Genomic DNA, 25,223 nt, shown 5'->3' on the forward strand with positions numbered 1-25,223 from the left:
TCACAGCTCTAACTCGGTTATCCAACAGATCTCCCTCGGAGTCCCGCAGTCGCATGTGGAACAGCGAGCTGGCCAAGCATTTGCAGTTCGATCTGGTGGACACCGAGGGCATGTCTGAGCAACAGTTACGCGAGATACCGTACACCGTGGTGGAGACAACCTCAAAACGCTCCAACTCCAATCTCAAGATACACAAGAGCAACAGCAAGAGCAGCGTGGGCGCTAAGAGTACCGGCTCGGGTAATACCATCACGAATGGCGGCGGCCCGGCCAACGCTGGGCAGGCCAAAAATCGCGTCGATCGGATTAGAGGGTGAGTTGAGACATAGGATTCTAGGACTGCTTCAGGCAGTTTCTCATATTGCTGATTTGTAGACTCTACTACCAAAGCTCTCATCCGCATGATAGCAATGTCGGCGGCGTGGGCGGTGGTGGTGGCGGCGGTGCACCCAAGAACGGCTCTATACGCTCGGCCAGCACGATCTCCTCGCGTGAATGCGAGCGCAACAATGGGCATGGTCTAGTGCGGTAAGTCGCGAGCGATTCCGAATCGAGATCTTTCTTTGATAATTTTCCAACTCTCCCATGTTTTATCTTCTAGCATGATGTCCAGCATGAGCATGGGCGACTTTATCTCACCCACGGGCTCCAATCTGAGCCCCTTGGAGAATTCAGCGTTACGCGTTTCGCACGAGCACACGGATTCAGGTCTTGGTGCTGATCAGGATTACGCCTACTCGTCGGAACGGTAATTATCTAGACACAATGGAAGCTAACTCTATTTTGGGGGAGCTAACCAACATTAGTTTACGTTTCTCATCTCTTCAACAGATCCAGCGATAGCACTCGCTATGGCACCAATAAATCCTCTGGCGCCTCCAGTGGCAGTCATCGCAAGTCCGTTGGCAGCGCCGGCGGTGGTGGTGGCAACAATGGTGGCTACAACAGCCTCATGCAACAGACTGTGAGTAATCAGCAACAGCAGCAACGCTCATTATTCGCACAACAGCAACGCCAACAGAAGCCCAATTACAAATACGCTTCCTCCTCGTCCACTAACCCGAATCACAATCCAAACCTAAACCTGGCGCCGGTGCATAGCGCATCCGCCTCAGCTACTAACTCAACGCCGCCGTCAAGTTCGGCTGGTGGCAGAAGCAGCGGCAACGGCAGCAGCAGCAACAACGGCGCCGGCAATCGACTGCTTAACTACACGACCTTTGAGAACAATCAGTACAAGTTCAGTCTGAACAATGCGCTGGGCAAGGGTTCAGTCGGTGCCGGCGGCGGTGTTGCCAGCAGCAGCAGCAGCAATCTTACGGGTAATATGGTGTCAGCTAGTGGTGGTGGTGGTGGTACTTTCAGCAGGCAACGCAGTTTTGTGGAGTGGCCCAACAATCCAGCTGCTCCGTACTATTATCATGGGCCATCCTCCAGTGCGGCGCAGGTCAAGCGGCGCGATGCCAAATCGGATATTGGCGTGCCCACGCGTCGTTTATCCGGTCAAAGCCTGACGAAGACGCAGCTGCTCACGGGCGGGGCAGCTGGCGGCAGCTCTCAGCTGGCCAATGCCAGCTGCTATCCCATGCACTATGCCAGCAGTAGTGTCTCCAGTGCTGGCTACAATCGTGCGCCGGGCCAGCGCGCAGCTGGCGCCTCGCACGTTGGTGGTTTTGGTCTGCAGCCGGCCAAATCAGATCTTTTCTTGTCCTACATACATGGCGGCGAATACGAGCGTCCCTACATCTACAACTACAAGATGCCTCAGATGCCGCCAGGCACTGCCAACAACAGCACTGGCTCCGCCACCTGCTCCGGCTCCGGCTCTGGTTCGGGCAATGGCTCGCCCAAGCAAGTGGCCAGCGCGTATCACATTTCGGGCGCACAGACAGCGGATCCGCCGCCACCGCCGCCGCCGTTGTACGGCGGCTCGGCGCCCGCCAACGATGTCATGTACTATCAGTTTGACAAAGGCGCCGCCGTCATGCCCGCGCAGCAGCCGCCCATTGTGCAGCAGCCCAAGGCGGCAGCAGTAGCGGGCGCTGGCGGTGCCAGTGGGCCATTAGTGTATCTGCAGCATGGACAGAATGTCGCGCCATCGAATGTCACCTCAACGCAGCAAACTGTGAGTAAGCCTTAGGCTCTGCCCCGTTCCCCTAGCGCATGTTGCGTCAACCTGTCGCATGTGTCGTTGTTCTTTGTCTTGCCGCATCCTTGTTTGTGTTGCATGTTACTCACTCTCTGTCTGTGTACTTAGTTGCTTAACTTCGAGTTTTGTTTTGTTTTCGTTTTTATTTTGTTTCTAGTTTTCAGTTGCCGCCTTTTAATTGAATTCGTATATTATTCGCACTATCTTAAGCACTTCGTTTTTTATGCACTTAGCTGCAACTGCAACGGCGGCTGCAACGGCTACTGCATCGGCTTCTGCATTAGCGAGTAGCAGGCCAATGATGTCAGTCGTTGCCACACTCTCGTAACGTATACTTCATTTTCAACTTGTGCTTACATGTATATATATGGAGTACATATGTGTTTATATAGACACATACATATCTTTTTTCGTACTCTCTTCTATTTTCGTCTAATAAGTAACTGAAGCTTTTATGTTGATTATTTTGTAAGACCCATTGTAAACAGTGTGCGGCGCTCTGGCCAAAAGGACTCCTGTCCTGGCCTTAGTTACATGCACACTTATCTTGGCATGCACACACTTGTGTCTGCATGTATGTGTGTGTGTATCTGTGCTCGTTTGTTTGAGTTATCAAAAGCGACGCGCTGTCTGCAAATAAACTTGCCGCTATCTGCGTTTTGTGTCTGGCGCATAGACTGGAATTTAATTAACTTAAATAGACTGCGCGAAAATAAATACATACACATATACATATTCAAGCCAAGTATCTTAAAGATTCACATGATTGCAACGTAATGTGTTTTGAAATAACTTTACACACAATTTCATATATCACCAGGGAAAAGCGAAGTTTTTTTATGATTTATACTGTGTACAGGGTAATTGGAATGGATATTTACAACCCCGTTGGGGCTTAGTCTTGTCCGTCTGACAACCCCATTCAGGTATATAGATTCTTAAAAGGACAGGAAACTGTCTGATATAAAAAGTCTAAAGTTCTAATATTTAAAAAATATGAATAGCCCATGCATAAAGCAGATTGCTTTTACAATTTAAATAGTATGAAACCAGTAGATGGTCTAAAATTGAATCTTTTTTGGAAAATATGTCACATATAATTGCCTAACGTCAAACACATTTGGGCATATTTCGTTAAAGATCAAATTTATTATATTTTCTGCCATTGTAAAATGTATTTGCCTGCAATGAAAGGAAGTGTTATGCTATTATAGGCTTTATATATTAAGTATATTAAAGCTAGACTTCAAAATATTCTAACTAAGGATCCCACATACATACTTTAGCTCAATTTCACACACCACTAATTAAGAATAGAAATATGCCAACTAATTTTCGTCTAGCAAACAAAGAAATTGCTTGAAAAGCAAAAGATATTTAAGGCCAAGAAAATACACAAGCCAAGACAATAGGAGAGGCTGGAAGGCAATAAGCAGCATAAATAATAAGCAACTATTTGCGCTACATTATCCAAGTTTATGTAACAGCAAATGCGAGAGGCAAGGCGGGGTTTGGTGCGGTGTCAAGCTCGGTACAGTGGGCTGCCCAGGCAAATAAAGGCAAAATCAAGTCAAGTTGATGGCACAAAATTCGCAGCTACCACAGCAAGAATAGTTACAATTCTTAAATAAATTCTGTGAGAGCGTAGCTCGACACGCTTACGCACATACGCCACTTATGTGTGTGTGAGAGTGTATGTGTGTGTGTGTGTGTGTGTGTGTGCGCGTGTGTGTATTTATGTGTGTCGCAAATGTCCTTCATAGCAAAAACAGACACTACATAGAAACATTCTCGAAATGTTTGGCATAATTTTGCTATAAAATAAATTTTGCAAAATTGTTTTTCCCTAAGCTGGAGGCAGCTTAGTAAAGCGAAGACAGCGTCTGGCAGCAGCAGAAGCAGCATCAGCAACAACAACAGCAACAACAACAGCAACAACAACAGCAACAACAACAACAACAGCAACGGCAGCAGCAGCCAAAGGACATCAAATAAAACAAGCAAATCAAAAATTATGACAGCACAGCAAGGAGCGAGTCAGGAACTCAAAGGGCCATGGACAGAGCGATAGAGATAGCAATAAAGACAGACCAACGCACTGCAGAACGATACTGAGAACTCTCCGTAGAACCCAGAGGGCAAACGATAGGCGTGGGCGTAGGTGTGGGCGTGCCTGGCATGTGGCATGTCCTTGCTAAAGCAGTTAAGTCAATAAATTTACTGATTTAATGTGCCAAAAGTTTCGATTGTTGTTGTTGCTGCTGCTGCTGCTGCTGTTGTCTCCGGGCCAGTACGCACTTCACGCTGCCCCTGAAGAGTTGTGTAAGTGCCTGCAGTTGTTATTGCTATTGTTTTCTATTGTTGTTGTTCTTCGTCGCCCTAAGCAGCTGCACACTACAACACACTACACTAACAAATGTTAGATTAACACAATTGGTAAACAATAAAAGCGACAACTTATGGTCAGGCTTATTGAGCTTAAAGCCGTTTTTCGTAAATGACCTTTTAAGCAAATAGTCAGGCGAAGTATCAAAAAGCTTAATATTAAACTGAACACAATTGAAAATAAATGCAATAATTGAATATAATTCAGAGTTTCAGTAACAATTACGAATGACATATTAAATGTTCATAAAAATTGTAATACAATACTTAAATGAAAATTGCAATGAAATTTGATAAATCGCACTGTGCACACACAATATAAATAATATTAAAATATGAAATTGACGCACTCCCCCATAAAGTAAATATTATTTAATTTTTAGTTAAAGTTCAAACATTTTTAATCAGCTAAACTGCAACAAAATAAATACACAATATTTCAATCTAAGCACATACCACGACTTGTTAATATTTCATATATTATTGCTTTCAATTCCTAGTCGCGAAAGTTTTATATAAACAAAAGCAGACATGGTTACAAATTTTATTTATATTTCTGTCTGATGTTGACTAACTTTTTGCCAGTCCTCCAAAAATGTAAAACCATTAGAGCTCGATCAAAAAAAGCCATATACGGGGCTTACTATTGTTTTTTATTTTTTGTTCGTTATAAAAAAACTTTGAGCGAAACAAGGGGAAATATTTTTTTATTTATTTTTTTAATAGAAATGTAAAACAAATAAAAATATTTTTGCATTGGCAATTGATTTATGAGCAGAAAACAATTTACGACTCAAATAGTGCGGAATATGCTATAAAAAAGTTTATTTAACAATTGGGTTTTTTATTTATTTGCTCCGCACACCGGATGATTTAATTATAAAGCATTCAGACTATAGTCGTCGGGAAATATATTTTTAAAATTTATTTTACCCTTTTTTTTTTTGTATGGCTCTAAGCTGGTCTTTTGTCTCTTCGCAGTGGACATCTGTCGCTTTAAATATTTATGTGCATTTTTATTTGAAACAAAAACATTTTCAATATTTTTTAAGCCGTTGCATGATAAATGCTGAAAAATACGCTATGAACAAATGGAAAAAAAATAGAGCTCAGGGCGCGTACGTAATAATTATCTAGACGAGTATGTTGACACGCCTGTTGGCAGTTGGCCCTGACAGTTGCCAGACGGTTCGGTGGCAGTTGCTGACATTGAAAGAGTCCTTTTTAGCGGGTGCTGCTAATTGCGGGGGGCGTTTTATAGCCGCCAACGTTTTGCCAGGCAATTTGATGCATTTGCGTTTGGGCCAAAGAGCCAAGGGGCGTATGTGTGTACTTAGAGACTATGCCTTATTAACACACGAATGCACACACATAAAGCTATACACACACTAGCTAACAGAAGCACACCCATAAAAGTGGAAGAAAATTAATTAAATTTGAACAGGCAACAAGAAGCAAGGAATGCCTAGCTCAGCCGACCCTCCTCACACAATCCTGTTGATTTAAGCAATTCCGTACGTGTTTCCATTAGGCTGCAATTCAAGCTTGATTATTGATGGAGTGAGTGGGACCTTGCACTGGCATCCGATAAGTTCTCTCTAAAGGCAACAAATACAATTTTCAAGTTGAATGCAATTTTAATTAATAGCAAATCAAACAAACTTCAATCAAATGCCCAAAATAAACTTTGCCACACACAAGAAAAGTTTTGGTTGGCTGCAAAACAGCATAAGCTGACAGCACACACAAAAGACCAGTAGCTCAAGTGTTTGTATCCACAAGATAAAGATACTTAGTCATATGCTAACTCAAGATCCCTTTGCGTGTGCACCTTTATGTTTTCATTTACAAATTAATATGTATGTGTCTGTCTATCTACCCAACTGACAAAGTATGGGAACATAATGTTTGCCTTTACACATTCCCAAACCTGTGTATGTGCGTGTGTGTGTGTGTGAACTCAATCATAATAACAGCAAATGTGCTACAACAAACATGTCTTTGGCTAAATTGAATGAGCTTTTAAGTGTATTGAGATTGAGACACAGACACAAAGAAATAACAGAACAGATGTGAAACTAAATATAGATAGAAAGATGGAAAGATATTTCAATTACGAAATTAATGCAGCTGAATTATGTTGATATCAATTTAAAGAGTCCTTTTGATATGCCACTAAATGAATTGAATAAGTAGAAATAACATTTGATTCATAAATCTGATTGAAATCTTAAATACGCTTAAAATGATACGGCCTGCTATCAAGACAAAATTTCCCGTGATAATAGTTGATTTCTCAAATTTAATTTTTAAGAGAAATTCCCTTTGCCAGCATTTTGGTTAGTTAAACAGCATCTACGGGCACTTTTTGGAATTTAAACGAGGGCTACAGTTAAGCTTTACGAGGCGGTTTACTTAAAGTTCCACAGCCAGAGCAACAACAACAGCAACAATAATCATTGAACAATCGTCACTCAGATCCATGGCAGTGCAAACAATCGTAAACCACAGAGCGCAAGTCCTGTGGCATGAGCACAATAAGCACTCCAACTCCTACGGTGGCTGCTACCTGATTTTGGTCAGGTGTTTAGCCGGCGGTCACTTTATGAACGCAACCGGGCGAGCTTTTGTTAAGCCCCATCCACGGGTATTTGGCATGTGCCATTGTGTTGTTCACATTGTTGTTTGGTTTTGCGGTTTGTTGTCCTTGTTGTTGTTGTTGTTATTATTGTTGTTGTTGTCGTGAGTATTTTACGCAGGATTTGAATGTGTGTAATTAAAATTTGCTCGCCTGTAGCTATAATATTAAATTTACGAGAAAACAACGCCAGCTTTTGTAGCTGATTTTTAAACTGCATTTCACAAAGTACACATACAAACAACTTTTTTGATTTGTGATATAAATACATATACATAAATATATTTAGTATCAAGTATGTAATAAAATGCATCGCGCATGTTTGCCTGCATAAATCAATATAATTATTTATTGTTTGTTTAGTTTATTGCTGATATTGATGTTGAATTAGCAGCAATAATATTTGATTAAGTCTGTGGCTAAACAATATTTATCTAAGTGCATGACGAATTGTGCTAAAATGTGATATATATATATATATATATATGTATAGAGATTGTGCCTGTTTTAGTACATAACTGTATGTAGACCCGAAACCCCTGCAAGAGAGCTAAACCTTGTTTTGTGTTTTCAATACCCCCTACTCCACCAAAACTCAAAACAAAACCCGCAAAAACCCCATCGAAATGCACAGGCAATGCACTCATCGCACTCCTGCAGTGAAGAGGATGAGGTAATGGCCGTTTTGGAGGCCCTCCAACAGGATGCGGCTACAACTAATGATGAAACCGAAGACACCGATGATGTTTATGACGATGAGGCCGCTGAAGCTGAGGATATGTTTGATGCTGACGTCCCTTTGATGTCGCCCACAGGCAGCCACAATAGTGCCAGTAACTGCAACAACAACAACAACAACAACAATAGCAATCGAAATGCAATAGCAACAACAACAGTTGCATCCATTTCCGCTTTGGCCAATATTAATCTAGATAATTGCAATGCGAATGTCTACAGTGGTCAGCAATGTGCCAACGACACCAAAGCACAACAGCAACATCAACATCAGCAGCAGCAGCAGCCGCAGCAACAGCAACAACAACAAACATTGCCAATTACCACAGCCAACCAAACGTTAAATTGTCCCACATTGAATGCAAATAGCAATAGCCATAGTAACCAAACCAACTCCAATACGAATGCCAATCCGAATCTGAATGCGCCACCCAGTGATCATCCAACATCCCCCACAAACCAACAGCAACAACAATCCACAGCAACAGCAGCAGCAGCTGCAACAGTTGCTGCCGCAACGAATTCACTACGAACCAATTCCAATACGCACTCGAATTTACAACAAACTCAAAACATTTCCTCCAGCTTAGAGATAATCCTATCGCCAATTATACAAAGTAGTCGCCGGTAAGTTTATTTCTTGGTTTTCCCTTACATTTTATACTTTTTTTATTCTTATTTTCGAATATTGTCGTTTGACTTCTGCTGCAATCTTTTTTTTTTTTGCCAGTATCGGCCATTTAAATGTTTTCCATTTTATTTTATTTTAGTTCTTTGCCAGTTTTTGTTTAGCTAACAACCAGATACTCTTATACTGTTAAGGTGCGCCCCTTAAACCACCCGCATGCAGCCACAGCAACCACAGCAACTGCAGCCTTAAAGGTGAAACGTAGTTTGAATTTCCCATTGCAGTTGGGGCAACTTAAGCCCTGACAATGTGTATTGAACCCCCAGTGGAGATTGTGTTTGAATTGTTGTGCTAACAAGCAATATGCAATAAGCAAGAACTATATTTAATACGTTTACTACTAGTCTTTATCGTTTAAGTCTGTTTCTTATATGCTGCTGTTCAAGTAGAAACTATTCGTGAAATTCCCAATTAGTTTCCTCGTGTTTTCTTTCGTTACTAGAATCATGCAATCTGACTTTTAAAATTGAGCAGGTGCCTAATATGCCTGTTAAATATTTTGCAATGTGTTGTTTCCATTTCGCGTGCAGGATTTATATTGATATTGCCGGAAGAAGTTGATTTATTCTGATACGGTACGAACAAGAGAAAACGATTCTTATACCAAGAATTGACTATTTTATGCTTATTTTAACAATATAATTTAGGCAGGTGATCAAGATTTCTTTCAGCTGCTTCAATTTAAAATCACTTACACTCATCTCCAGCTCGAAATTTCTTAATCAAATTGCCCAACAAGCCGCACACACATAATGCTGCGCCTTAAAGAGCGCCAAGACCCAACCAAATAAAACAGAATAAAAACATTATAAATTATGTATTAATGTGCCTGTTAGGCCTATGCGTGGCTCAACGCTCAATGGGTGTGGCAGGAGCTCCCTTGACGGCAGCTTTCGTTTTGGCCTTTAGCTTCTCCGTGGGGTTCCTTAGGCATGGCCAAAGCCAAAGCACTTTGCCAGCTGCCAATTTTCAATTGCCTTCGAGAAAACTGGGAAACAATGTAAAGCGACAATAACAACAACAAGAACAACGACGACGACAATGATGGGGAAATGTAGGAAAATGGAAAAGACTCTTCCGCGTTACATTCGTTTTCATTTCAATTTCACTTGGCGCTTGCTTTCATTTTGGATTTACATTTGATTTGACTGCCTCTCGCCATTTGTTTCGGTTTCTGCTCCTGTTTCCACTTCTATTCCTGTTCCTGTTTATTTATTTTTGCTCCATCTACGTTTTTACGCTCGGCATGGCAAAAGGCGCACAAATATTTATGCGACGCGAAGACAATGTGAATGCCACAACGAAATTCGACAGCCCATTTACAAATGAATAGGTTAATGTCAGCGGGGAGGGGCTGGACGACAACTGGATTGTAGGCGTGGCCGTTGCCCTGTTTATGAGCCAAAGTTCAGGCAGCGCACAAATTGACTTTAAACATGTCAATTTAAATTTGCTTCTGCTATGAGATAGGGAGAGACCTGTACTGGGGGGCAGCCCAAAAAAAAAAATATTCCCTGCTCTTTCAATTGTCTCCCCGGATCTGTTTGCGCCTCATTAGCGCACCCCGAAAGGTCCTTCCATACATTTGCCCATTCATTTACATTTGTTTTGAGTTTCGTCACGAATATTACTCATACGCCGCATTGCACGCAGCCATTGAAGCAACAAAATGACAATTTCACAACAAATTAACTGCGCAGCCAGGCAGGCAAACATTCATTTCAGACATACTATATGAAGATATGATATCACACTCAAGGGCACACACACACACACACTGATACATACACACGCACATCTGCTGGGGAAAAAGCGACGAAAAATTGCAATGAAAGCTAAGCAAATGACCTTCAAACTCGATAAGCGAAAACAAAACAAGCGAAAGTGCTAAAAATATACATAATTTTCACCAAACATCCAAACACACACACACAGACACATAAACACATAGGCATACAGAGAAAATAAAAAAAAAGGAACCTACACACACGCATAGCTGAAAATATGATAGCTCTGGCAAAAGCAGAAAAGCAAAAACATTAAAATTTACGAGGGTAGGCAAGTGCCGGGCAAATGATACTTCCCGGTCGATGTCCTCGTCTATGTGCCCAGCCAGGCCTCTAGCGCAACATAAATACAAATTTCAACACAGCAACACACAAATACGCAATGAAAGGCAAAAAGGCTCAGCGCACTACAACAATTTCATATCGCACAAATACTTGCGCAGCCAAATAAACAAAAGACCAAAAAAAAAATGAAACAAAATGTGTAAAAAGAGTTTGGGCTCATAAGGAATTGGAAATACTCTACGGCGTAAATGTTATGTAATAGCTGATATGATTGAGCTGTATAATCCTTTCGAGAGTTGTATTATATTCCATTTATTTTTTAATAGTTAGCATTTGTCAAAAAATAAATGTTACATTGATTTTAAAGTTTACCAAAGGCAGATACATATACTGTATCTATATCTTAAGCTTTAAGCTAAGCAAAAATATTCAAGAAATTCGAGAAAAATTTATATGGTTTTAAAAAATTGATATATTTAATTATTTGATAATAATTGATTTGATTTGACATAATTGTTTTGCACATATTTTCAACATCTTTCCAGTTAGAATACCTCGTACAAGAACTAATAAAAAAAAAAGAAAGAAAATCTAGTCAATGTTGAACGAAATATATTTAAATGCCCTAACATGATGGTCTGTGTTGTTAGTATAGTGTACTAACAAAGTGCTACTCCTTGTCTATCGTTTTGTTTCGTTCGCATCGCCCATCGATTCGCGACTTTTTGTAGTTGGCTCGTGCCACATGCAAAAAGGGGCAAGTGAAAGTAACGCAAGGGCAACACAGCAAAACTTTACGCAGTTTGTGCTCGACGACAAAAACAGAAAAAAAAAAACAAGGCGGGGACAAAAAAGTGCTGAAAATGTTGAAAGTGCCGCGGCGGCATTCGTTTGTGGCACGCATTTTTATAGTAGGCGGAGAGATAAGCTTATGAACGTCTATATAAAACGTCGACAACGCCGGCGTCGAAATTATGTATATATATGTGTTGGTTTGTTAGTCCTTGGTTTTATTTTTTGCTAGGCTTATGATGAAATTAAGTAATTATTTGTGTTGTTGGGGCGCCCGAAAAGCCACAACTAGATAAAAACAGCAACAACTACAAAAATATTGCATACATTTTACTTTTTCTACAAACGCTTAAATGATTTAATGGCTGCCTGGCCATAAAGTTTGGCATATTTTAAGAGCTTTTATTTTTGCTTTGTTTACCTAAACGCATAACGCATACGCACAGTAGTTTAGAGAAAAATGAACTAACAAGCCACAAATACACACACGCACATTCACATACTCACGCACACGCACACTTTACAACTCGGATAAGCCACACAGAATGGCTTAAAGCCTAATGCTATAACAAGCTAAAACTTTTTTCTAATAAGCGAATGTTTGCATTTCTATTTTTCATGCCACATCAACCGCAACTACAACTACAACAACAACTATATAATAATAATAATACCAACAACAACAATGCAGAGCGCAATTGTAAGCGAAATGAGCACAGAATTGTGAGAATTAGCTAAATTTAATTTGCAATAGCCAACGCCCGCCCACAACGACAATGCCCAGGCTCAGCAGCAGCAGCAACTGCACCACGTTTCAGTAGCATCTGCCACAGTTTACGCTTCGGCGCCGCCGCCGACTGCATTCTGTAAACTTTGGCTGCAGCAGCAACAGCAACAACAGCAACAGCGGCAACAATTGCAGCAACAGCAACAGCTCTTCGAGCAGCAACAAGCTTGGCTATAAGCTACAGCAGCAACAACAACAACAACAATAACAACGGCAACAACACGTGTAAGTGCAAAGTTAAATGAAAACTACATGCGGGTGCTCGCACAAAAGTATGCTATGGAAAACAAAAAGAGGCAACTGCAACAGCAACCAGTAGCACGAGCAGCAGCAACAACAGCAACCAACATCAACAACAATAAACAACATTTAAAAGCCGTTGGGCCAAAAGTTGTGCAAAACTTTCGACTCGACAACAACTCGTTGCGGGCTTTGTCGTTGCAAATTAAATGTACATTTTGCCAACATGTAAATAGATAATGTCTGTAACGAATCTTAAGTATGCCTGTGTATAGTATGACTCTGTGAGTGTCTCTGTGTGTGTGTGTGTGTGTGTGTGCAAAGGAAAAGATCAAATTGTGCTTAAAACTAATTAGCTAAGCAAAACACTTTAAAATATGCATGCAAAATAAGTAAACGAATATACGAAGAATTTCGAAATAGCTTAGGATGCGCAGCAAATAATCAAAAAGCCAAAAAAGCAAATGTAACTCCCAGATAAGAGGGCACACAAACAACAAAAGCAGCAGCAGCAGCAACAACAATAACAACAACAATAACAACAACATAAAAGCAAAAATAAATTGTGCGTTAATGATAAGCGGCGCGCATTTCAGCGGCATAAAATTTATTAAAATATGCGTGCGGCACAGACAGCAAAATGGAAGATGCCCCTAAAGCAGGCAGCACAAAGATATTTATGCTTACGAGACATATATACATATATGTATGTAGTACGTATGTATGTTGAGGCTTAGCCACAGCTATACGCAAACACACACACACGCGAGAAGGCAGAAAAAAACACTTGCGCTTCCTGGCCAAGGAAATCGTTAGCGATAAATATAAAATTTTATTGTTATGCGTGTGTTGCTTCCGCATGTGTGTGTGCGACTGCGTGTGTGTGTGTGTGTGTGGCCTGCAAGTAAATTAAATATGCTTTTTTATTAACTACTAAGAACCAATTTGATACGCATACAAATAATGCCGCAAAAGTAGCATGAAAATTATGTAAAATTTAATTTTACTTCAATGGAAAATTTAACAGAAACAGAAGCAGAAAATAAAGCCAAATAAATTTATTAAGTAGCCCATAAATGTAATTTAAATAAAATTATATTACTCATATATATCTATATGTTTATGTGCATATTTGTGTGTATGTTAACCATTATGAAACTAGCTGTAATAAAAATAAACAACTTACTTACTTATGCCAACAACGTCCAGCAATTTCAATAATATTTATGTAAGCGCAACCCGCAAAGATACAACACACAAACAGACACACACACACACACACACACACACACACACACACACACACGTATAACAAACACAATTTTGACCATATTTTAAGCTCAATTTTGTTTAATCATTTGCAAATAATTTAAGCGCAAATATCTATGTATCTATTCTTTTACGCGTGTGTATGTGCGTATGTGTGTGTGTGTGTGTGTGTGTGTGTGTGTGTGTGCGTATATGCGTCGGTGTTTGTAGCATGTAAATATATATCTATTTTAGCCATTTCTCTTCAGCTCATCAGTAAAAAACAATTAAGAAACACTAAATTGAAACACTGCCACTATTAAAAGCTAACAATTATTATTATTATAATAAATTACTTTTAGGTGGAGTAATTAGAGCCACTTATGAAAAAAAAACGTATATTAAATAAATAACATAATTCGAGTAATAGTATTGTACCCAATGTAAGTTGATCGATTTTCTTAGCACTTAATCAAATTAAAGGAAAAAATTAAAGTATCAACAGGCAAACAAAACGCATAATTCAAATGAAATATTATATATGTATCTGTGTCTAACAAGATTTTACAATGAGTGTGTCACTTTTATATATCTAATATATATACGATATACAGTATACAAAATAACTGCAAATAAAAGCATTTTATACAACAACAACCAGCCATCTCTACCCTTGTTATTATTGCCAATGCAGCGGCAAAAACTGTTCGGGGCATGCTGACCCCAGGGAAAAAGAACACTAAAAATTGTTAAGCACAACAAAGCCAAGCCCGATAAGCGAGTGGCCAAGACAAAGGGCAGTAGACAACGGCGACAGGCGACAGCCAAAAGTTTCAACTCGAACAACGTGGACAAGGAGCATCAATTCTAAGAACTCAAAATTAACGAACTTAAACGACAAAAACAAAAGCATCCCTTGAGTTATCACTAAATGCGCCTTAGTAAAGACGAGTGTCACGCTGATAACAATGCTTACGACTGTGACGATAAGCGCAACAAAGAAAGCTGCAACATAATTGAAGTTGGAATATTCTTTAGGATTTAGGCATAGAAAAAATGTCCTAAAGCATTCGAAAAGGTACTTGTGAATTCTGTCTAAGATGAAATTAGTGATGCCCAGAAAAAACATGACAACAAAATATATACTCATAGTTCTCCTTATAGTTGACATTTATTTCAAAGACGTGCCGTAGTCACATTTCCACACATAATCCTTAAATAGGGTTAAAAATGCTTATCCATGTTGTTAAACTTGACACTTATATTTTGTGGTCAAACGAAAAGGTTGTAAAATAATTAAAATTGATACAATGTCGATTATAAAATATATTAGTTAAAAAGTATCTCTGTATCAACTTTTATTAATAGTATTCGAATTCGTTGCCTCTGCGTATTTTGTGGGCCAAATAGCTGGCAAACATGCTAGCCGTAAACTGTAAGAATTTCGAATTAGACAGGTTATGCAAAAAACAATCTAAAAACTTACAATCACTCCAGATACAATTAGTACTCCGATTTTGACAACTTTCGCACTCGAATCCCACAAATGGGCAAAAGCATCTAAACAACCCCCTCTAAATATGGCTTCCGGGCAAGTTTGGCTGTTTGGTAAGCCACAGCAGGATGCAGGAAGATGTTCACCATTTTTTATGTAGTCCATGAAACCATTCATGCCGCAACATTTTAACTATAAAGAAGTTCGGGCCTTTAATTGATTCTCTTACAGGGAGACGCATAGGTAAACTCTTACCTGTCTTTCCAATCTATGCAGAAGTATGCCATCTGTCTCGCGTTGTTTCCACACAATTTTTACAAAACTAACCACATGGGTGCGTATTGCGTAAAATTCCGTCCAGACATAGATGACAAAGGTTATTTGGCAAACAAATAAAATCAACATAACTAGCGAGTACTATTAACATAAGAATTCGGAATTAAATTGTGTTAAGCAGATCAAAGGAATTACCACTTACCGCTCGAAGCTGACAGGGTTGACCGCACAGGGCACCGCAGCAACCTAACAGCGAAATGATAAATACCAGGGTGCCCAAAACTAGCGTTACAATCGACACACTGTTCACAGTTAACAACTCCTTTGTGTAAGAAACATCTTTGATATCCAGAACCATTAAAGCTCCCAAAATAGCTAGAGTAGCCCCACATATCTGCAAACGAAAAGCAAACAAGATGCAACATATATCTTCAACACTCTGATATTCTTAGCAGATATCTGAGAAAAGTTGTAAAGCCCCTGAGATTGGTGAATATATCTTGACCAACATAACATTTTTATACCCTGAACCCATTAAAAATGGGTATAAGGGTATATCGTATTTGTGCAAAATCCAAATGTATGTAACAGGCAGAAGGAAGCATCTCCGGCCCCATAAAGTATATATATTCTTGATCAGCATCAATAGCCGAGTCGATCTAGCCATGTCCGACTGTCTATCTGTCCGTCTGAACGTCCGTCCGTCTGTCCGTATGTATGAACGCAAGGATCTCAGAACCTATAAGAGCTAGAGACTTTAAATTTTAGATGTAGGTGCTCCTAGTGCCAGATCGAGTTTGATTCCGATAATCGATAACTTACTCCGTTTCCAAGCAATCGATTAAAAATCGATATCGATATCCTGTTTTTAGGCAATTTTGGTAAATAATAAGAGCTAGAGTCACCAAACTTGACATATAGCTTCTAAAATATAATATATGTATATATGCATTTGATGTTGGAAGAAGAGGGTTCAGGGAACCTAGTCGGAAGCTCCCGACTAGAACCTCTTACTTATTCCATTTAAAAATTCATTTTTCGACCTGTTTTTACTAAACCATATCATATCGTATTCTGATGTTGGTAAGACTTTGTAGAAATGCAAAGGCATGGTAGACTTCGAAACTCTTAAGCTAGATTTCTATGATCCTTCCGGTCCTACCGGTTCCGAAATATGAAACAGAAAGACCGGTCTTTGCAATGTTTCATTGCCCACACTAGTATACCCTGTTAAAGATATAAGAATAGGTTGCAGTGAATGTGACTCATGGTTCCTTCAAATGCGGGTACCGATAACATTCCAATATTAAGCCGGTAAGTCATTTTACTTACAATTCACTTTATAAGTCATTTATATTGAGTAATCTGTTGCAGTTTTAAAATTGGCAAACATTAAAAAAACAAACAATCGAGTATTGCAAAATGATATTTTCATATACATCGAATGCAAAAGATCAAATTGACAAATTACTTTGGCTTGTGGGTTCCAGAACGGAAAAATAACTTTTAAAATGGTTGAAATACAATTTAGACCCAATATTATTGCCTTTCTCTTCAAATCAGTAAATTATAAAAATCTCATTTCTATATATTTAATTGGGCTTTCAAAGAAATTTTTTAACAACAATATAAATGTGCCCAATTAAAACAAAAAATAAATTGATTAACTGAGCCAAGTTAACTCAATTACTAAAAACAAATGTTGATAATTTGTTGAATAATCTGCTTAAGCTAAAATGCAACAGAGAAACTCGGAATAGGTGGGTAATTGTAAAGGTGTCCGAGTTTTTTCAGTCGCTGACATGCTTAAAAAAATACATGATAATAACAAATATTTTAAATATTAACAGTCTGAATATTTGTAGTGATCACAGCAAGCACTTTTTTAATTCATTTACCAAGCACAAAACATTGAACAAAATCAACAGAAATTTCACTAGTCCTGCACCACAACCCATATTGTTAATGTTCTGTTAGCACTTGTCGTTCGACTAACGAGTTTCAGTTCCCGTAACCAACTGCTGTTCTTTTCTGATATCAAAAGTTCTTATAATACAATATTGGAGACTCTTTTCTGATTTAGCTTAGTCACAGCATTGCGATTAAATGGTCGGTTTACTCTCTGAACTTAACCGTTGACCGCATGCGGGTGCATATTTTGTATATATGACATCATATTAAAAGCTAGCAATTAAGTCTTACATCTATAATTTCTCTCTCTCCATTAATGTAAGATGCTGTCTAGTTGTCCTGACTGATTGACTGACTGACTGACTGATTGGTTAGGAGCGCACAGCCAAAACCGCAAGAGAAGATGAACTAAGCTCAATTTTGGTTGTGTATCTACCTTTTCCCATGGGAAAAGTTAGATGTTCCTGTAAATATAATTATAAATCTTGTATTATATGACAGTTTAAATACAGAGTTCTCTTAAATAATGTCAATTATTTGGTATATTAAAAGTAAAATATGAGAAAACCAAGTAGGTATTGGCCTAAAGGTCGGTAAAGCAATCAAAAGTAAAATAGGGACATTGAAATTATCTAAAAATAAAGAAAACAATAGCCAATATACTTATGTCTTTAAAGGCCGATTCGTTATTCTCACCCCCCAATAATTAGGTTCATATTATTTGTCTTTTGTAAAAAATCTAAGATATAATCCAAAAAAAAAAAAAAAAGAACAATATAAATATAAATATAAATCAATTGGAAAGCAAAAAATGGCTGCCAAGAATATGAACATAAATAACAAGCTGACCACGGTGGTGGCCACCGCCGGCTATGGCCCAGACACGATGACCGAGATCAGTTATATGGACAGCAAGGTCATTGGAAATGGCAGCTTTGGCGTCGTGTTTCATGCCAAACTGATGCCCAGCAACGAACCGATTGCTATAAAGAAAGTTTTACAGGATCGTCGCTTCAAAAACCGCGAGCTGCAGATCATGCGAAAGCTGAAGCATCCAAACATTATCACCCTCAGGTATTTTTTCTATTCCAGCGGCGAAAAACGTGAAGATGTTTATTTGAACCTTGTTATGGAGTACATGCCTGAAACTCTATATAAAGTGGAGCGACAATACGCGCGGGCCAAGCAAACCCTGCCCGTCAATTACGTTCGACTCTATATGTACCAGATGTTCCGAAGCCTGGCCTTTATGCATAGCTATGGCTTCTGTCATCGTGACATCAAACCGCAGAACATGCTTCTCGATGCGGAAACAGGTGTGTTCAAGCTGTGCGACTTTGGCAGCGCCAAGCAGCTGATTAGTGGCGAGACAAACGTATCGTACATCTGCTCCAGATATTATAGATCGCCGGAACTCATATTTGGTGCCACACATTACTCAACAAAAATCGACATGTGGAGCGCTGGATGCGTGGTGGCTGAGCTGCTGTTGGGGCAGCTAATCTTTCCTGGCGATTCGGGCGTCGATCAGATCGTCGAGATTGTTAAGGTAATGGGCACACCGACACCGGAGCAGCTTCAAGAGATGAATCCAAACTACAAGCAATTGAAGCTTCCGCAACTGAAGGCGCATCCTTGGCCCAAAGTATTTCGCATCCGAACACCACCAGAGGCGATCGATTTGGTATCCAAACTGCTCATATATACACCTAATGACCGTGTGTCACCTCTGATGGCCTGCGCGCATCCGTTCTTTGATGAGCTGCGCAATGAGCCCAACCAGCAGCTACCCAATGGACGCCCTCTGCCGCCATTATTTGACTTTACGGAATACGAGAGATCCATCGATCCAAAACTGATGCCTACTCTGATGGCAAACGCCAACTCCGAAAAACCTGACACATCAGGCAGCTCTGGCAATCGGCGGGCCGCTGGCGAAGATAACTCACCCCGACTGGACAGCAATCAGTCGACGCTGCGTAAACAGGTCAAGGAACCATCAGATCTAGTATTGAAGCTGGGCGACAGTGTTCGCGCCCAAAGACCAACCCCTACGCAGTGCCTGCAACGAAGGGAGCTGGGCAATGGCGACCACGTCGGCAGTACAGTGGTGTGCTTTGATGAGACGGATACAGATGTCTGCGAGGAAGATGTGATAACAGATGCGGCTGAAGAACAGGGTGCTGAGGAGCAATACAACAGCACTGATAGCCCCTCTTCCAGTGATGTGTTTGAGGAGCAGCTAACAGATGACGATGACGATAACAACGACGACGACGACGACGACGATGAAGCCGACGCAGTCGATGATGATGAAGACAATGCAGATGATGATAATGATGATTAGGAAGATGATGAAGTACACTAAGTATTGTTAATGTTTGTTCACAAATTCCTCAACGCAACAATTGATGAGAGCAATAAAAATTTAACGTATATCGAAATCAAGGCTCGTAAATCTCGGAAGAAGTCGCTTCCCCCAATCGCCTTTGAGGGGTTCTAGCGGTAAATAAATGAACTGAACGCACATTTTGGTCACATCATTTATAAGGTCGAAATGTCGCCACATTCGGCAAAAACAGACGCCAGTCTCAGGCCAAATGGACATGGGAACGCCTAAAAGTATGCTTAATTATTAAAATGCCGCCAACACGAGGGGTGAAGTCTGGACGCTGTCATGAATGTCGTCCTAGCTGCCCTCTAAATATAAATTTTCGCGTTTTATAGGGCCAACACATACACACGCAGTCATACTAAGGAAACAACTACGAGCAACCAAATTAGAATGGGCTACGAGACAACACGCACACATGTCCTGCTGCGGGCGGCAACGGTTCACATTTCCTGCCACATCCATCGTCCTCTGACTCCCAATGTGTGTATGTGTGTGTGTTAATGTGGTAAAATGAATTTTCAGTTTCATTAGTTAAATTGAATAATGGAAAACTTTGCTCGCCACATTTGCCATACGCCTCGCTGTTGTTGTCCTTGTTGTTGTTGCTTTTACTAGCCTTGTCCTGGTCTGCCAACGAAAGTTACACTTCCTGCACACATACACAGACACACACACACGCGAACACAGCACGTAACAACAAGGCTTTGGAGCAGGGCAATAAAGCAAATTTATGCAAACGATAAATTTCGTAAGAGAAAATGTTTGTTTTGTTTTCACCAGCTCGACTTGGCTTGGCATTGTTGTTGCTGTTGTTGTTGTTGTTGCTACTGTAAGTGGCAGTGTTGCAAAAGGCGCTAAGTAACACCTACCCATTATTTGGAAAGTTGTTGAAAGTTGTTGTCCACGGCATTAAACAGGGAATACTTATAATTTAAGCATACAATTACCTACGTGCTTGTTACGCGAAATTCAATATTGAAATTGTGTAAGAATAAAACTTAATGGGGTTATATAAATTATCTTCTCGCTCAAGCTATGTTCTAACTATGATACATGGCTCGCTCTGAGACATACAAATCAATAGATGTACATGCATACAACTGTTTGGCTTTACTATTTAACTTAATGATCAACGGCCTGCCCAAATGGTCACATCTCTACAATACCTTTTATACCTTTTTACCTTTACCGACGTAATTAAATAAGGTCTTATAAAATATCGTAAGCCTATGAGGCTTAAAAATCTTTTGTTTTGTTCCTACTTCTGCTTTTTTCATACGTTACATAAATTACATCAATCAATGAACATGAAAATCAGATCATGCCTCTGCGGGTAACTCGAGCTGGTTATAAATAAATGTATCTCTTGAAGCCCTCATTAAACCATAGACTCACAATGTTAAGTCGCGACATTTGCTTCATCTGATATCAAATTTATTAACCTACACATAATCTCAGACTTTTTCTACCAGGCTGTTTCTTCAGTCGCCACAAGCTCACAATGCTTGCAATGCTAATGTGTTTAATCAAACAATATCTGACCTGACGAGTTCATATACTAAATACAAGTACGACTACCAGCTCGAGCATATTTTGCCATAGCAACCCCAAGAGCAGCGCTCCTACGGCAAAAACAGCTCCATAATAAACACGCCAAAGTGTTTGCCGCATGTGTGCATGTATTGCTGTGTGTGTGTTGGTGTGTGTGTGTGAGTGGGTGGGTGTGTGAGTGTGTGGGTGTGAGTGTGTCTGCTTAACAGAGAGTGTTTCGGTTGGCCGTGCAAAACCTTTGACTGAAGTAAGATTACGGTATGCTACACACTATATAATAGCAGCTCATGGAACCATGAACAGAGAGAGAAAAACGACTGACTTTTAGCGAGGTGTGGCAAACGAGTCGACAGCAGAAGCCTCCCCCAGTCCGGGGCAGAAGCACCCAAAGCAATGAAACATTTTTCGGCAACAACAGCCATTGGGGAGAGTTAGAGGCCAAAGCTCTAACTTGCAGGCATTTTATGGCCTTTTGGGCAACTGGGCTGGAGCTGGAGCTGAAGAAGGCATTGGGTCATGCCTTGGTGTTGGCATCTTCTGCTGCTTTCAATGGCTACTAACAAGCAGCCGCCCAAGGTGAATGTGGTTAAAGTGTTTTCAGTTAAAGCACTCGGGCCAAACATTTGCATAAACGCCTGGCGACCACGCAAACAGACAAACAAACTAGCAAACAAACAATCGCAGACTGCGCGGCATAGACAGCTAGGCAGAAGAGTTAGCGAGAGTGAAATAGAGATAGAGAGAGAGAGAGAAAGCGAGAGAGCGAGAGAGATGGTGTTTTGGTGGATATTGCAACTGGCTGACTGCCGAGTGAGAGAGTTATTTTATTTCCGTTTCCGGGCACGCACACTTGTAGCTAGCCGAGTGCAAAGTGCGCCGGCGGTTGCTACCTTTCTGCACACTGATAAATTTTCACTAAATGCAATTTTAATGGGCTTTGTACAACTGCCGAAATGTGTAACCGAAGCCGGAGCTACCACCAATTTGTACTGCAGGTGAACAGTACTTAAACTTGTTGCAAATTTTGTAATTCTAAACTCAAAACTAAAACTGCGGATGAGTTCGTATTTAAAATAACTTTGCCCGAGACTAATTGTAAAATAATATGAATTTTAAGTCTCACAGTTTAGGCAACATTCTTTCAAATAATATAGCATAATTAACAACTCATAAATTACCAACAACATATATTTAGATAAACATAACATAACATTTTATTACATTTTATCATAGATGTAGTACAGTTTTGACATAGACAACAATAACAAATAATTACTTTTGCCCTATTGTACATAAAATATGTTGAAAAATATAGGTGAGTGTAGTAAAAACCAAACTAAACTTTTAAGCATAACAGCTATATTTCTGTGTCTGGCGTCTCACGGCCCAATCTTTACATACGATTTAATTAGATTGCTGCTTAGATTTATTAAATATTTTACTTATCGCCTCATTTAAAAGATAAAGCCGATATTGAAGCGTAGACATTCCAAAAATGAATCAGATATAATTCATTATGCTATTCCCTTGGATTATAAGATACAACATTATAAATAGAGAACAAATCAAACAAGGCTATTAAATGATCAGACTCGACCTTGTTGCTGGTCTCTACAGGGTACTTTGAAACTGTGTTTGTTGCCTCCTGGCTGGCAGGGGCCCCACGGGGACGATAGGCGATGAGCAGTGTTTGGATGGGAGGCATGCGTCCGCCTGCGGTTTGTCCAAATAAAGCAGTTGCAGTTAGTTATGCGCAGCTTGCGGTTTTGCTTTGACTATTTTTGCGTGCACGAATTTCAAATGCAGCCAGAAGGACGCAGGCAGGAGTGCGGCATGGGTCATCGTTTTGTGACGGAGGGGGGGTGAGGGGGGCGTGTCTAAAAGGGGGCGTTTACTGTGTAAATGGCAGACACGCTAATTAGTATATTGTGCACTTTAATGCAACCAGGAAAGCCAACAAAAATTCGTTATTGAATTTACACGCTTCGAATGTGAGCAAAATAAATTCGTTAGTATTTGGGCATAGTGTAAGAAAGAATAAGTCATGAAAACTGTGAAAAACAAGTGCAAACAAGAGTTGTCAGGGTGTTGTCAGAAGCGTCAACATGTGAAATGAAATCAGGGACCGCATGTTGGCCATTTATGCACTTGAACTTTATCAAAAGCGCAAAGTTTCCGCAAAATTGAAGTTTTAATTGGATTCTCGATTCAATTAACAGATTTGTCAGCATGTAACAGTTTTATGACGCTTACAGCAGGGGCAGCAGCAACAGTAGCAGCAGCAGCAACAGCAGCAGCAGCAGCGTGTGGCAGCATCGCTGGGTTATCTGGGCGTGTCGCTTCTCCTCCAATTGGTGCTTACCTTGTGCGCTTTTGAAGCCGCATGAAATTTATTGAAATTGATTTGCCATTTTAATGGAATTACTGCGCCAAGTCGTTGCATTGCCATTTGCTCGACGTTTAATTGAAATCTTTTAATTAGTTTGATTTTCCAATCAAGTGGCCCAGAGACACGCACTGAGACACACCGACAACACCCCACGCCTGAGTAGAGCTATGGTCTTGTTCTAACCCATTGTAGAAACGTTAAGCGAAACCCAATTAGTTGCAATGCCTTGGAGTATGCTTCGACATCGCTTCAACTTCCATTATTCCATGTTGTTGAGCGCACGTCGATTGTCTGTCGATTACAAATACTATGCTGGCAGCCTGGAGCAGGAACCCGCCCCTCACATTGTTCTACGCAAGCCGCACCGTGGCATGCAAAAGCGCCTGTCTATTCCAGCAGGGCCCCTCTGCGCACTTTTGCCTTGCCCGTTGCGCAATATAATCATTATCCCTGGCTTAGCTGGAGTGGAGGTGCCAGGGCGCTGGCAAAGGATTTCGCATATTGGTACCGCCAAAGTGAAAGCCAAATCCACATAATATCAATTTGCTTTCAACGTTCCGCCCTCGGCGTAAATAAACGACGTCAGACAGTTGACGTCGCTGCCGAGATAGCGACATGAATCTTGCCCATTGTGCAGCTATAACTGTTTCCATGCCACAGCAATTGGGCGGTGGTGGGGTGTGAAATCTGAGCGATTTCCAGCGCCTGCCAGTTGAACTGACACAGCGTATAAGGGGACGTTACGTTGGATAAACAAAGTGAAAGGGACAAGCGAGAAAACTTAAACTTAGAGAATTAATTATGGGGCATCTCCTTGCAACGCTCTCAATTTATGTGTGTACATATACAGCTTAACTACATACAAATTAAGGCAGATCGTCCAGGATGATATCTTTTCGACTCATTTGATGTTATAAAAAGATATTATTGAAAAATAAACAAAAAAATGGAATTGATCGTAACCCAATTAAACGAAATAAACAATAAGCGTGCTCAGCTGCCTTAAAACCTGAAAATGGAAAACTTTGTATTCAATAAAAAACCTATTTAAAAATTCATCAAATCCTTATAAAATTAGTATTCCCTTCCTTGTTCTGTTAGCGTCACACTCTCATATGCATTTGGTTCTACTCTTAATTTCATTTAGAGAACTTTTCCCCACTTTAATATATGCATACATAGTACGTAACTTCCTCTTTGGAACTACTTCTTATATCACCGCCTAATAACTTCTTTCTCCAGCCACTAAATTTCTTTCTTGCCCAAAACTTTCTCCACACTTCTATGCAAATGAAGCCAAACATTTAACTTGCAGTCGTTATCCCAGCTCAAAGCCTTCCAGCCACTTAGAACTATCCATATTTTACATTAGCGGAACGCAGAAGGCCCCAATAAGCAGCTCCATGGGTTACCCCAAGTTGTTGCGGCTCATCCACAGCCAGCCAGGCCAAAGGCAGTGCGAGAAACGCGAC

At 40.3% G+C, this 25,223-nt stretch overlaps 3 protein-coding genes across 4 annotated transcripts in view; 2 read left to right on the forward strand and 1 right to left on the reverse strand.

Moving 5' to 3' along the window:
* The window catches only part of LOC115771822 (uncharacterized protein DDB_G0283357), a 64,080-nt gene extending 51,715 nt beyond the window's left edge, over positions 1–12,365 (forward strand). The window contains exons 12-18 of one of the 2 annotated variants that reach the window (XM_030717702.1): positions 29–313; positions 376–528; positions 602–748; positions 832–2,125; positions 7,807–8,534; positions 12,151–12,159; positions 12,214–12,365. In XM_030717702.1, coding sequence (XP_030573562.1) covers positions 29–313; positions 376–528; positions 602–748; positions 832–2,125; positions 7,807–8,534; positions 12,151–12,159; positions 12,214–12,280 — 2,683 coding nt within the window. In that variant the 3' untranslated portion in view covers positions 12,281–12,365. Of the gene's footprint in view, positions 1–28; positions 314–375; positions 529–601; positions 749–831; positions 2,126–7,806; positions 8,535–12,150 lie in introns of both variants that reach the window. The other variant, XM_030717701.1, reaches the window with a different exon arrangement.
* Positions 12,366–14,932: 2,567 nt separating this feature from the next.
* LOC115772028 (tetraspanin-1-like) lies at positions 14,933–17,940 on the reverse strand. Its single transcript, XM_030717958.1, has 5 exons — positions 17,404–17,940; positions 15,708–15,899; positions 15,485–15,646; positions 15,221–15,421; positions 14,933–15,167 (listed from the first exon to the last, which is right to left on the reverse strand). The coding sequence occupies exons 1-5, from the start codon at positions 17,461–17,463 to the stop codon at positions 15,096–15,098; spliced, it is 687 nt and encodes a 228-aa protein (XP_030573818.1). The 5' UTR covers positions 17,464–17,940; the 3' UTR covers positions 14,933–15,095.
* A 100-nt stretch (positions 17,941–18,040) lies between these two features.
* LOC115772027 (glycogen synthase kinase-3) lies at positions 18,041–19,866 on the forward strand. Its single transcript, XM_030717957.1, has one exon. The coding sequence runs from the start codon at positions 18,228–18,230 to the stop codon at positions 19,761–19,763; it is 1,536 nt and encodes a 511-aa protein (XP_030573817.1). The 5' UTR covers positions 18,041–18,227; the 3' UTR covers positions 19,764–19,866.
* Positions 19,867–25,223: the final 5,357 nt, after the last annotated feature.

Source organism: Drosophila novamexicana, unplaced genomic scaffold (genome assembly GCF_003285875.2).
Source record: "Drosophila novamexicana strain 15010-1031.04,08,12 unplaced genomic scaffold, DnovRS2.1 tig00000108-arrow-pilon, whole genome shotgun sequence".
NCBI lineage: Eukaryota > Metazoa > Arthropoda > Insecta > Diptera > Drosophilidae > Drosophila > Drosophila novamexicana.